Raw genomic sequence first — 14,802 nt, forward strand, 5'->3', positions numbered from 1 at the left:
ATTCAAATAGAAATAAAACCATCTATCCATCTTCTATTATATAATGGAAGATAGTATTTATAAACAAATTCCTGCAAAAAAATATTTCAAAAGATATGTTCCTTATGTTTTTTCCAAACATAATCTATACCAAGTTCTTTAGCTAGAGAATTAAAATTTCTTAATAGGTAGAATTTCCAATCACTCTTTCATTCTGATTTAGGACCATAATACCTTTGCCTTGATTGGACTCCGAAATTAAACAATTTAGATAGCCGACCATTGAAATGCCAACTCAGTCTGCTCAGCACTTACACTCATTTAGTTAGAAATAAACAACTGAATCTAGATTTTTTACCCCTCCACACCTTACCTTTTTCTCTGCTGCTATATAAGCCTTTATCTCCCTTTTAGAGACAATTGTTAATATTAGATTTTTTTTGTCCACTGACTAGTCTGAGTAAGAAGCTTAGTATATTTTTCTTAGCAGATGTTTTCTTCTCAGAGAAAGCCATAACTTGGAATTTGCACTAAACAAACTGTCACCAAACTCTAAATCAGGGAATTTATCTTAAAAATATGTTTATCTCAGATTCCAAGCTGACTTATTGCTTTGCTTCCTATTTTTGATTACTTTGGTAATCATAAAAGGCAAAGTTTTGTTACCTAGATTTGTTTAATCAAAACTAAAATGATGAGGTGTTGGATTAGATTTGTGTTTGGCTAAATGCTGTGAAAGAGGATGTGATTCATTCTGCAGCTGGCCTGTGTTCTCTTAGTACAATTGACAATAACAAAATCTCTATCCATGCTAAGGTCAGAAGCAATGCTGGACTGCCTGTGTTTATAACAGCTACTGAAAGGGGAGTCTGTTAGTGCTCTAACATTCAGTTTGCAATTATTTATTTTGAAATATTTTTTAAAAACAACTACCATATACTCTAAGGCAATACTGCCAGGTTCCATTTTGCTCTGTCACCATCTGCCACTGCTCAGTTTTCACCCTAGACTATCTCACTGACTACAGTTTAGTCACTGGCACTGTGCTTTTAGATCTTTTTTAAAAGCAATTCTGTGTATGATGTATACAGTGTAATTGTTACTTATGTTCTTTGATATCTTCTGATCAAGATGTTAAGAAGAAACGTTTCTCTGATATCCCGCTGACCCTTGAGTTCTCTCCATGTACATCAAACTTCCCTTGAAATCTGAAATGAAACATCCATGCTTTCCTGCTTTGTACATTGGCCTCTTGAGATGAAACTTCACCCACTCATATATGTTCTTTGCAATCCTGCAGAGTCATCTAATCATCATGATTTAAACTCATTCTCTTAGGATTTCACGAAAACCTCAATCCCCGTGGGTGAAAAGCAAATGATTAATTCACAAAGCCATCCAGCTGGCTGTTAACCTAGGATTTGTGTCTCTTCATTTGTTTTCCGCTCACTTGCTATTCCTTACTTCCACCAAGCCTACAAAGCTTCCTGTGGCTGTGACAGGTGCAACATTTAATTCTGGTTTAAGGTTTTACAAACTTGCCACTTAGGCTTCTGGGGAAAATGAAATGAGGGCAAAAAAAAACCCACAGAAAACACAAGGATCCCTTACCTGTTGCTTGTTGTTAGGTGTGTATGGCAGCATGGTAGAAACATGGAACATAATTTCATAGTCTTTGTATGTTGTATATAGAGAATGGGTTCCTGTGGAGTCAGCTACAGTAGAAAATATAAATACATAACTATGAGATGACAGTAAGACTAGAAACAGTCACTCAGTTAAAAGAAAAAAAAAAAGGTGTGGGAGGGGGTTAGGGGAAGGTTTAGGATGAAAAGGGCCAAAACAAGCTCTGGCATAGGGTTCTTAGCCATTTTTTTTGTCCCTGGCTCTTTGGCAGTCTAGTGAAGCCTATGGATCTCTTCTCAGAATAGCATTGGCAAACACATAAAATAAAATATAGAAGATTTCGACACAAGTCAATTATGTTAAAAAATAAATTATCAAAATAATTTTAAAATGATATAATAGCATACACTTATCTAACAAATTTTAGCAGTTGGTCTAATAAATACTAAAATTTTGTAGTGATGTGCATAAAAAATACTTGGAGGTATCTCCAACAAGAAACAATGATATGCAAATACCTGTGCTTTCCATTACAAATGAAAATCACAGGTAGGACTTACGCTACTGTGTTTGTAGCCTAGTTCATAATGGAAGAAAATGCTAAATGTCAACTAAGTGGGTCCATGAAATAAATGTAAAATTATTTACCATTCAAGTTCAGATTCCTGAACTCTGCCCACAGAAATCAAGTTAAGAACATCTTTTCCAGTCCTTCTAATTCAAGCAAGAGAACGGTTTTGTTCTTAACAAACAGATGGAAATTAAATGAAAACTGTAACACTGAATTAACAAAGGTATTATAGCAATGTCCAATAAATTTTTAAGACTGAGTGTTCTGTTCTCACCTTCCTTAAGGAAAATAACACCCAACATCCTCTATTGCCTTAATCGTTACAGAATCAATGAGCCCAAAAAACATGGAAAAAGAGAACTATTAACTGCCCAATTGAAAGGTAGTATCTTTAGACTCGAAGGACCTGGACTTACAGGCTACAAGATGAATGGAAGTGCACATTCTGGGGATCTGAAGCCTTCATCAGCCATATTGTTGAGAACCCAAACACCCCACTGGATTTTAGAGAATGATGTTGCAAGACGCAGCCTCTGGTGTATACCAAAAGACTGTAGTTCTCAAAATTCAGGGTGTGCGGTGGAACCTGGGAACTAGATACCCATGCCCCACTCTGAGAAATACTGTTTACTGGGTGTGGGCCTGGGCAGAGGAATCTATCTTAATAGATACCCCCCAGGGTGACTATAATGCAGTGGCTTCACTGCCCTGAGGCACTGCTCCAAAAACAGACAATGGTGGCTTGCAGACAGACTTGTAAAATGTTCTAGAGCCCTGAGTTTTATTTTAACCTTGAGCTTCTTGGAGGATCTGAATTTTTGAAGTCAAAATAAAATGCAAAGAGTTAAAAGCAAGCAAAAAGTAGAATAAAGCAGACTAGTTTTCAAAAATTGCAAAAATATGTATCAATGTGTGATTCCCCAAAGAAAATTCTAAATGTTAATGACCACCACCACCACAAATACAATTTACCACAATAAATCACTGAACCACTTAAGACAGGTCTTGAGTCTAAATAACTTATCTATTGTTAAAAACCCTCGCTATAAATATCTCTAGAACTGATTAGTACATTTTAAAACTTTAAAGTGAATGTGTCAGCTTTGACGCATACATGTGTTTCAAGTCAATCTTAAGCAAAATTAATGAACTGGAAAAAGACTGTCATCTAAGTATTCATGTATTACATTTTGCTTTTATGTCTGCCTAATCCTAAAAGAATTGCTTCCAGAGAGGAAAACAGACTAAAAGACAACCTTGAAGGTAATTGTTTTTCTACTTCTAGGACTTTCTCTCTTTCCACTGCATCCCTCATTTTGTATAATGTATGCTACCTGACCATCCTTTTTCTGAGAACCTTTGGAAACCCCAGAGTTTTGCTGATAATTTTTAAACAGTGTGAACAGTTACAAAAGTTTTAGAGATGGAAAGAGGGTCAAACCAAATGAGATTTTCTTTCCCAGGAAGAAAGGAATTCCAAAATCCTGAAAAAACTATGTATATAATAGAACTGCTAAACTTTATTAGAGGAAATGGAAAGTGAGTACTTATTTTCTAAAGAATAAAGCATCCAATGTTACTCTATTTTTAGTGGCCTTGAAACCATGCAAGATTTGAAAGAATGACAATCAGGAAAATGTCAATTAGGAAAATGACAAAAATCCTTTCTTCTCTAGCAAAGAGGGCTTACACTGAGCTATTTCTAAAGGGAAAAGATGCTTGGAGAAGATAATGCTCCTTTCATTTTTGTGTGGAGTCTTCAAAGTTAAAAAAGTAAATTCAGGCATCTTATGGGTCATCTTGACAATCACATGATTTGTCTGCAAATCACAGCACCAGCGGGTGGCATATATCCACTAATAAAGTCAGTACTCTCTGCTAAGTCACAGAAAGTTAAAATTACAAATATTCAGACTAGATAATACGTCACTGAATAATTGAGGAATGATAAGAATATTCTTCTTCAGCTGCTTTGAAAAGGTGGAGATAAATGAGAATATTAGGCATTTCTGTTTGAAGATGGTATGAACAAGTTAAGAAGTTTATAGAGCAGTTTCAGAAATGGCCAGTGCCATAATAATCCTTGACTTCTCTTTTGGCTCAACTCTTTTGCTTTCAGGTAGTCTAAAACTTGCATGATGAGGTGTATGCTTATGAATTTGAACCAGGAAAAAGTAACCAGACTTTTATATAACTATTTCTCGGTCACAAACAGGTATGTTTGAGTTAAGAAGAGCTAGATGAAGGAAAACAAGCCTATGTAATTTGATTTTTGGCAAGTTCCTCGTTTTAAATATTTATGAACACAAGGAAAACAGTAATCTCATCAACTAAATGCAATGCAGACTAGTAAAATCAACAGAATGCAGAAAGCTTTAAGCTCAGTTTACTAATGTCTTCACCACTACAGAACCCATCAAATTGAAAATGAAATCACAGACAGGTTTGGGTCTGATTTTTATCCCTAGTTTGAAATATTACAATAGTCGGCTGGCTGCTAAGGGCCATCTATTTAAAACTCCAGTATCTCCCATCTATGTAGCCTTGCCTCTGGGTCTGGGAATGCAGAAGTCAATGCTCAGAAGCACAGCCAGGCCCAAGTACTGACATCTGGAACACTGGCACACATTTGCGATCAGGTAAGCATTTGCCCTTGTGATACTACTTCACTCACTAATTAAGTATTTGGAGGAGTCAGGAATTCTACCTGTTCTGGCACCCACCATTTTTACCATTTTTTCAATGTACCTTTGCCATGGCCAGGAGATGGCTTGGTTACTTTCATGAGGATGGGATCAGCAAGAGTTCGTAGTATTATTCTTTCACATGACAGGTGAACTCATACTGTGTCAGTTAAGGAATTGTGAGTGTGCGTGTGAATGAATATACCTGGGACCCGAGGCCTCTCAAAATCACTAACATACTGAGAGATGAGGACAAGAGACGGTGTGGGGTCAGTACTTAGGAATCTGCTACTATTCACTTTGTAAGATACCTGCACTGACCTGGATGTTTGATATTTGGAAGCAAGATCTGAATTATGCCCATAGCAGAATTTGCTAAAAGACCATAAACAAGTCACTTTACTTCTTTGCCCCTTGATATTCTCACAGTTACGATGATTAAGTATAATAATGTGTATGAGAAGTGCTGGCCCATGAAAGACGCTCAAGGAATGTGTTGTTAGAATTTAATGCAGTTGAGGTAAAAAGTATAGTTTCTGTAAACAAGACCTTTTACGTATCTTAATACGTTTGCCAAGTGTGTCTCAGGAACACTCACAGGAAAAACCTTATACTGTAACACAGTTAAAAATTAAGGAGGTGGAAAAAAGAACCCTTTTCCTCATTCATCAGCGTCTACAACTCCAAATTGCCTTATGCCTGTGCAAAGCATTTAAAGAATGCTAGTTTTATCCTTTCTATCCAAAGTTTAAGTATTCCATATAAGGAAGGATTTACTTTCTTTATGAAAAGTCTTATATCTCCTCTAAGACCCTGAATCTCAGTGGTCTTTACAACACTGCTAAAAAAAAAAAATAGAGGAAACAACAAGCATTCACTAATGCTGCAATAAATTAATGGAAGCAGGGCTTTGAGGGAATACTTTATAAAGGGCTTCTAAGCCTCCTACGTGCAAATTTGACAAATGATCTTCACTCAGAAAATAATTTCCCAACTAATAATCTTTATGCACAGCTTAAAATGAGGGTGGTCTCCAGCTTTCAAATAATGAACTGCTTGGTGGGAAGTTTATTTTGTATTTACTATCTTGTAAGGGGATGGTAATTATCTAGAGGTTAGGTCATCCAAATGAGGAAACAAAGAAAGGAGAAAAAAAAATCCAGTACTGAAAACTTCTTCATTGCAAAATTGCTTCAACCCCTGACACATTTGTAGCTTTTTTATTATAAGAAGTCCTTATTTCTGAGGTGGGAAGTGGACTTTGTATGGGAAATTAGGGAAAAGAAGAAATAGTTCAATAGATCCATCAATCCTTCCTTCCCTGAACCTTTCCCTCCTTTACCAAAGTACAAAATCTGAATTTAATTATAACACAGGACAAGCAGGGCTGTCTCTTGAGATGGCTTGGGTACTTTTAGCCCAAGGGCTTGAGAGAGGGGCAGACACTGCCACAAGACAGAGCTCTGTGCTTTGCTGGGCCTTATTCTGCATTTATGCTTTCTCTGAATACTTCAGGAACCATACCACTAGGATCTGTTCTCTCTCCCTAGTGCTTACTAGTTGCCTAATGTTGGGCATGTCAGTTAATCTAAAGAAGTTGATTTTGTAAAATGGTGATAGCTGGTATTTAGGAGGGCTTGTAGGGATTAACTGAGCTGGTATATAAAAAAAGTATCTGGGATTTCTGCTTTTGGCCACCAACAGTAATTGGTATAGGACTTCCTCTCCCATTATTAGTAACTAGAAAAATTGATAAAGTATCTTGACAAAATTGACAAAAATATTTCAGGCATTTTACAGTAGGCAGCACTGGACTGATGATCCCCAAGAAAAAGAATCCAAGAAGGTGAGCCCTATCATCCCACTGGGTTTTCTACCTCAGGGCACCTCTGGAACGATGGTATGCACCATGGCTTTAAAGAGGGAAGCCAAAACATACTGTGACTCAGGAAGCGTGAGGTGGCTGGTGTCTACTGGGCAGAGTACCAAAGAGGAGGCAACTACTTAGGCAAAGAAATTCAGAAATCAGCATAGGGGTCCCTCTGGACCTTGGGCTGAATATTAAGCTGCACACACATACAGTTAAATTCTAAAAGCCAGGTAAAGAAAAACTATTAGGATAATGTACAGCATGATGACTATAGTTAATAATACCAGTATTTGAAAGCTGTTAAAAAAGATCTTAAAAATTCTCATCATATAAAAAAAATGGTAGCCATGTATGGTAAAAAACATTAACTATACTTATTATAATCATTTCACAATATATACAAATATTGAATAATTATGTTGTATACCTGAAACTAATATAATGTTATATATCAATTATACCTCAGTTAAAAAAAAAATACTAGGGAAAGAAAACTTTCAGAGAATTTTAGGCCAAACAATTTTCACAGTTCACACAGGTTTGGATGGTAATTCAGTTCTGACCAGCCATAATAGAGATATCTCACTGAATACACAGGTATTATGATGCAAAAAAAGTCATGCTTTAGTAGCAGGACTAAATTAGTCAGAGAGTAAAGGCTGTTCTAGGTAAGCTTTAATAAAACTTAAGAGCAAGATTCATAAAGACCAAGCTATTCTGTAAGTAACTTAACTGCCTGCCAAAACAAACTCAACACTTTTAAAGAAAACAATAAAACCCAGACACTCAACAATGAAACATTCAAATGTCCACTATCCATTCAAAAATAACCAGACATGTGAAGCAGTCCAATGTAACTCAAAAGCAGAAGAAAATCTGTTAAAAGTGGACCCCAAGTGATGGGGCTGATGGAATTAGCACATGAAGATTTTAAAACAGCTATTACAAATATGTTCAGGTATTTAAAGGACAACATGAACTTGATGAGGATAAAATGTAAAATACAAGAAAAGAGAACCAAATGCTACTCTGGCTCTGAAAACTGTAATATCTGAAATGAAAATTCCATTAGTAGCAGATTAAGACACTATGGAAGAAAAGAAAAACACAGTGAACTTGAAGACATTAATAGGAATTACACAAATGGAAGCACATAGGAAAAAAGGTTAAAAAAATTAAGTCAACAGAGCCTCAACCTGTGGTACACTAGCAAGTGATTTAACATATGTGTAATTGGAGGTATAGAAGGATGGGGCTGGAACACTTTTTCTGGAAAGTGTTTTCATTTTAAGGATTATACTGAAAGAAAGAGTTTCTCAACACAAAATAAAGTTAGATAAAATGCGGGGAGATTATCTTACAAAACACTGAGCAAAATTTCATCTCTGTGTTATGGCCAATAAGAGGCTGCTAGAGTGTGCAGACAGACACTGGCTATTCCCTATTTCTATGGTCTTTGTTTAAATGATGAGGCTGGTGGTCCCCTCTAGTTTTCGACTCTCTTAGCTTTGAGTAAGAGAGAAAATATGCAAACTGCCTTCTTTGGGATTTTAGAATGGAAATACTTCCCTACTTTTCATTCCCTTTGGGAAACTTGACACTCTGAAAGGACAAAAATGGAAACCAGGAACTCTTCTACTCAGAAGCTATGCTTGAAGGTTACAAGGAGCCTTAAGGACAGTAGTTCAGCGAAAAGGAACCCTTCCTTGCTGAATATTACATAACAGTAAAGCTTGCCATTAGAGGCAGTTTACTAATCCAGGCTCAATCGCCTCTAGCCTTTGCAGTGCTTAGGATATTGGAACAAAATATGCACAGTGCTTACTTTCCTTATTATCCCACTGCCTTACCTAATGCCACACTACTTAAGCACAGCCTTGCTATACATTTCTCACACTGCCCTTCAAATTCCAGAGATGGCTGAGAATGTGTTAATACAGAAGTGATTCATAATCTTATCAACTCCCAATCTGGCCATTCATTTATACAACCAGGGTGCTTATTACACTCTCTTCCTAAAGACTTTCTATATAGCTCTTTGTGGTGGTGATAATTTATATAACAAACTGAGACAAGGTGAATTAACTGCACAGGGTACAAATGAGAATATCTGGGAAAAAATGTTTAAGGGCACATTGAGATTTAACATTTTATGCAGTCACAGAATATGGAATGTTAAATAATGTTTAAGCATCTAGGCTATTTATGGATTTTAATAATCTTTCTTGCATGTCGTTTCTAAGTTGGCAACAGCAAAACCATGGCAACAGGAAATTCTTCCCTGCAGTGGAGTTTATGAATACTGTTCTGTTTTCATGACTCAACTCCTTATTTAATTTCCTGTACAGAATATCAGAGAGATTACTATAGACTGCAATACAGATCTGCTAATCCAAAGACCTTCTCAAAGAAAAACAGGTCACGGGTGTCCATGGATGGATTTTGAGATAAAATCTAAAATTGCTTCCACCCAGACACACAGCAGAAGTCAACATACTCTAAACGAAATAGGGACTTGAGAACTTAACTACTTATTAACAATTTAGGGAATGGGAGTGGACAGCCTTGTATGTTATTAGCTGTAGCTAAACAGATGCTTCATTACTGTGCTTTTAATCAAGGAACCAAATTAATAGGAAAGTTAAAGACATCTATTACATTAGCATATGGGCAATAAAAATAGAAAATAAAAACGTCCAAAATATTAAAAGAATACAGAAATGAACTAAGTAAACAATACAACAGCTGCCTATATAAACATAAGGATTATGAAATGAATTAATGAACATCAAAAATTCTAGGGCTTAGAACCAGTTTGTTACACGATTCCAGAATTTTTAATCACTCTAACAGTCCACTAAATATAGTGAAATTTATGCAACACTATCCAGGAGAAATTCTGCATGATCTTGCATCTACTGCTGTACTCCATCCACACCTCTGACAACATTTTTTTCCTATTTATGGTCCAATCCTAGCTACTTTGATTATGGTCTTCAATTGTTCAGGTGCTACATCCTCTCTGGCTTCCTCTCCCCCATCACCAGCAGTTTTCTGCATAAATGGCAATCCTGTTTTATGGGTAATTTAGCAGATAAACATCAACACAGCAGGTAGAAAATAAGCCTAGTAGGAGGATACAAGTATTTCTTACTTTTGGTGTCAAGCTGTGCACGATACTTCTCAAATCCTTTGAGCCGAACACGTTCCCCCAACAGCTGAAGGAATTCCTCAAAGGCTGGGGCAGCAGACTCATTGTTGTACATCTCTTCTTCAGTGCTCTGTCCAGCTTTACAGTACATGATGCCTACTTTCTGTTTATAGTTCAGCTGTGAAGGCAGGCAGTACAATGCATATAAATATAGGCAAATCCACTCTGCCCCACTTAAATGCTAATAACTCCTGTAGGGCATGTGCCCATCAAAGAGCTAATATCTCTGTTCTCTTGAAATCCTTCTGCTTTACTTCTTCTGTCTCTAATCCAAAAAATACAGTAGAGCAAGCATCTATAATTACAATTTCATGAATTAAAAGGCCAGAAAAAATACATTAAAATTTCCTGTATGTCAAGATCACGCATCGTTAGAACAGATGTTGATACTTAAGGGAATTTCTGTGAATGAATTACAAAGTGCAAAATGAGGCTGTGTGAAAAAACAGCCTGGCAACAAACAGCAATTCTTTTTCAGTGATCTCCCTCTTTTAAAAAAGGCAGCCGTTAGGAATTTAAAACCAGAGGCCCACTTTACAGAGATACTTTAAAATACATTGTATTATACTAAAAATCCCATTAATGTCCTTGCAGGGCTTTTTTTGGTAAAACTGTTAAGATGTATCTCCCAATGTCATTTTTCAACATATTAAATTATAAACCCCAGTTATATCTTTGTTAGAGCACTATGAATGTGCTTTTCAAATATTTATCTAAAAGATGAGGGCCTAGATAGAAACTTTAAAAGTGCTTCATAATAGCACATCAGCTAGCAGCAAATATTCCTTCCTTGGAGACAGTTAACATAAAACATTCAAGAGATTTAAACATAACATTAATCAAAACATTTACTCGTCACTGAAAAGTCTAGTCACTCTACAAACAAATTTTAAGGAGGTATTAGGCATTTAATAACAAATGAGTTTTGAATATAGAGGTTTAGACTTTAAATTCTCCACTGAAATCAGGGCAATCCCTATCACTTAGGCCTAGTTCCAGAGTAAATGTTTGCAACCACCGTATAGGTAAAATTTAATCTTATAAAAGGAAAGGGGAAGGGAAGAGGCAAAACTTTAACAGCTAACATTTATTGAATACTCACTATATGCCAATCACTGTGTTTAGTATTAAGCATACATTAGCTTATCCTCACAAAAGCCTACAAAGCAAATATTACCTGTTTGATATGTAAGCAAAGAGAAAGTCAAAGAATGGAAAAAAAAGACATGAGATCATAAATTTTTCAGTCCTGTGATTGGGCTCTATTAAATATTACAGGACTCAACCAGGCTTATCTTCCTTTCTTTCTACCACTGCAAGATATGTCCATTGCTCTTATTTGCAATTCTGAAGTCGAAAGGTAAAAACCAAATTTAAGCAAACACATTTAGCTGCAAAACTTCTAATGGGATGACATTAATACTTTTACTCCTTTTTGTGTGAATATTCATGTATTTTTCCAATGGAAATAATAATCTGTTTCATTGTGGGGTGCTGCTCCAGATCTCACTGGAAATACTACTATATGGTGCAAACATTTTATTACCCCTCTAAAATCTGGAAATTTCTGAATTCTGAAACATATCCAACTCCTACTGTTTTATATAAGGGACTGTGAACTTGAAGTATCTTTTTCCAATTTCTAATCCAAAACATTCAGAATACTAATAACACAGAAAATTTCATAGAGGAAAATATCCTTGCTTGCTTTCCTCCCTCCACTGCACACTATCTAGTTGACCAGGAAGCTCAACAGCCTTAACATGACCCACAGGCATGAGAGCTCCCTGAGAGTTCTATAACTGCATAGAATTGACTCCACCTTATGCTGCCTACTCCAGTGAGATGGTAAGGTTCCAAGTCTGCAACATGCAAATAACTGGATACACTGGAATATTTTTAAAACAGCATAAAACTTGACATTATTGCTTCATTTTAATTTAGCAATACTAATTGCTAAATTACAGAAACACATTTAGTACTTAGTTCTTTTTTTATACCACACAAAGAAAAAACAAATCAAGAAATCGCAGTAAAATCTATTGCACACCACTGACATTTCAACCCTTTTCTCAGCTGGCTTGCTTCAAATGTCTGAATGCAGCTCATGTTTGGCAGGCAACTCCCACAGGGAGAGACTTCATCTTGGCTTGAGAATTAGGCTGAGCACCTACCTGATTAGGTCTCAACAAATAAAAAGTGGTGGTAGGCTCTGTGCCTATTACAAAAGAAGTCCTTAATACAGCCAGATCCTTACTCTCTCCCTGCAGGGAGAGCTATCAAAGGGATGAAGCAATCTGGGGAAACGAAGGGGCTTTGAGTTATTTGCTATTTGGCTCTGTGCCTCCCACATCAGCCTTCTCATGCAACAGTGTAAAACAAAAGTCACTCTGTATAATAGAAAGCATCACAGTGACACTGGATTGGTGGATGGCTTTTTAAAACTTCTTAGATAAAAGCCTAAGATTTCATTGTGCAACATTCAAAAGAATTCATTTATATAAAGAGCTCATTGCAGAGAGAAGGTAAGTAAGTAAACTTCCCCCAGACCACTGGAGAAGCAAAATCCTAGGAAAATGAGACAATGGGCTGCCTTTTGACTGACTTTTCATATTTCAGTGAATTCCACCTGCAGACAGAGCAAACTGGTCTTTGCTGGTTGTGAAAATGCTGTGCCTTTAAGAGGATTAAGAAATTTGTAAGAATGTCATATTTCCTATAGTTTGTGTGAAAAATTTTTGTCACTGCTCCTCCAAGGTGACAATGTGACTGTAGTCTTGGCTTTTACTGCAATTAAATCAAGGTAGGTAGCATTCTCTGAACTTAGGTTCCAGGAATCCTTAGTTAGCAACCATGTTACCATGTTCCCTGCCAGAATATGAAAAGTTGTTAAGAGGGCATTATGTAAATGTAATAAGAAACATTTAAAAAAAAAAAGCAAATGTAAATGGAGTTAGGGCTATGATTTAGGTCTTTTGAACTGTTATGAGGTAGAACAGCACAGCATATTTTTGAGACAAACACATCTGTATGAGTTTATGCATATGAATATGTATGTTCTTATCATGCTCAAAATAGAGTTATGATGACACTGGAAGCCATTTTGGGAACAGGCTGATTTTATCCATGATTTAGGATTTTTTTGGGGGTATGACCTCAGGGTCATGCCATACAATTCCATGCTCGCATTATCAACTGTTCATATGGAATACTGATGGAACTGTTTGGACACTCAACAAATGTTTGTATAATCAAAAGTGACAATGGTCAGTCCAGTAGGACAAAGTTTATATTTGAGATGTAGGTCTTGAATCTCAATAAAGCAAAGTGACTTTCATCACCCACCAAAAGTATGTGGGCTCCCACAGCTAGGAACCAACAGTATATAAAATTTCCCTTTTTCTGATAAAGCAAGCACCTCAACTCAGCAACAGAGAAACAGGGGCTGTGATCTAACATACAAAGTCCTGAGTTCCTGGAAAGATGGATGATAAAGACAGAGCCCCAGGATTAAAGATGGCGGTGTGAGAGGTGACAAAGAGGCTTCCTCCTAAAACCACATATAATACGAAAATGTAATTAATATAACTAATCCTGAAAGAGCAACAGGAAAGAAGACTGGGCCAAACTGCATATACCTGGTGAAAAGAATAAACCTCACTGAACAGGGTAATGTACCAAAGCAGCGGCTCAGCCGGACCCAAGCCCTTCCTCCATCCCAGCTCATGGTGCTTGCATGGTACGCTTGTGATTAGTGGGTTGGAAAGCTAAGACAGGCAGAATTCCTGGAGAGACTGAGATTCCAGCCACTTGTGGAAAGCAGGGATCCATATCCGGTTGCTCTGGGACAAAAGAAGGTGGGCAGTCTCAGAGACTTCCTAACAACAAGAGGGCTGCTAAAGGGGCAAGGATTGCACAGAGCTTACTGATCACGAGAAAGGACAGGGAGACAAAATTGTCCGGGTGTACTCTGACCAGCAGGTTGGGAGCTTTCACAATCTTCAGGTGCTCCAGCTCCCTGGCTGCCTACACAGCTCCAAGTACCCCTCCATGATAAGCAGCCTACTGCAGGCACCTTTCTCCCGGCCAGCCCCAGCTGGCTTGCAAAGCGGCAAACCCTACCCTAGCATTAGGCCAGCCAGAGGGAAGTCGGGTCTACAGCAACTACAAACACAATGCATAGACGCTTATATCTGTGTGCTCAGCCAATGGTTCAGGCGGTAGAGACAGGCATAGCAGCCAGGAAGCAGGAAACAGCTCTTTCCTCCCCACAGGCACCAATATCACTCCCCTGTGACCCCCAACATTGATTCAGGGGCTGAGCAGCTCCAGAGAGTAGGGCTTATGGGCACTAGAGGGGGCCATATACAAATATAAAATGCCAAAGGAACTTGCTTCAAAGTAAAATTATGAATACAACTCCTGAGAAAGACTGAAAACACATCGACCTCATGAATCTTCCTGAAAGGGAGTTCAAAATAAAAATCATTAACATGCTCATGGAGGTACGGAAAGATATTCAAGAACTCAGGAACAAATTCTGGCCGGAGATCCAATCATTGAAGAAGACAATGGAGGGTATTAAAAGCAGATTAGATACAGTGAAGGAGATGATAAATGAAATGGAAACTAGAGAAGAGGAATACAAAGAAGCTGAGGCACAGAGAGAAAAAAGGATCTCTAAGAATGGAAGAATATTGAGAGAACTGTGTGACCAATCCAAGCAGAACAATATTCACATTATAGGGTACCAGAAGAAGAAGAGAGAGAAAAAGGGATAGAAAGTGTTATTGAGGAGGTAACTGCTGAAAACTTCCCCAATCTGGGGAAGAAGATAGTCTATCAGGCCATGGAGGTACAC

The 14,802-nt window shown here is 37.3% G+C and overlaps 1 protein-coding gene across 15 annotated transcripts in view; it reads right to left on the bottom strand.

Annotated features, from left to right (window-relative positions):
- Positions 1-14,802, bottom strand: part of SIPA1L1 (signal induced proliferation associated 1 like 1) — a 394,992-nt gene that overhangs the window by 86,074 nt on the left and 294,116 nt on the right. For all 15 annotated transcript variants that reach the window (XM_073242187.1, XM_073242190.1, XM_073242201.1 and 12 more), the window contains 2 exons: positions 9,885-10,059; positions 1,591-1,694 (listed from right to left, as the gene is read on the bottom strand). In XM_073242187.1, the coding sequence (XP_073098288.1) occupies positions 1,591-1,694; positions 9,885-10,059 (279 nt within the window). The remainder of the gene's footprint in view (positions 1-1,590; positions 1,695-9,884; positions 10,060-14,802) is intronic.

Source organism: Manis javanica, chromosome 8 (assembly GCF_040802235.1).
Source record: "Manis javanica isolate MJ-LG chromosome 8, MJ_LKY, whole genome shotgun sequence".
In the NCBI taxonomy this organism is placed as follows: Eukaryota; Metazoa; Chordata; class Mammalia; order Pholidota; family Manidae; genus Manis; species Manis javanica.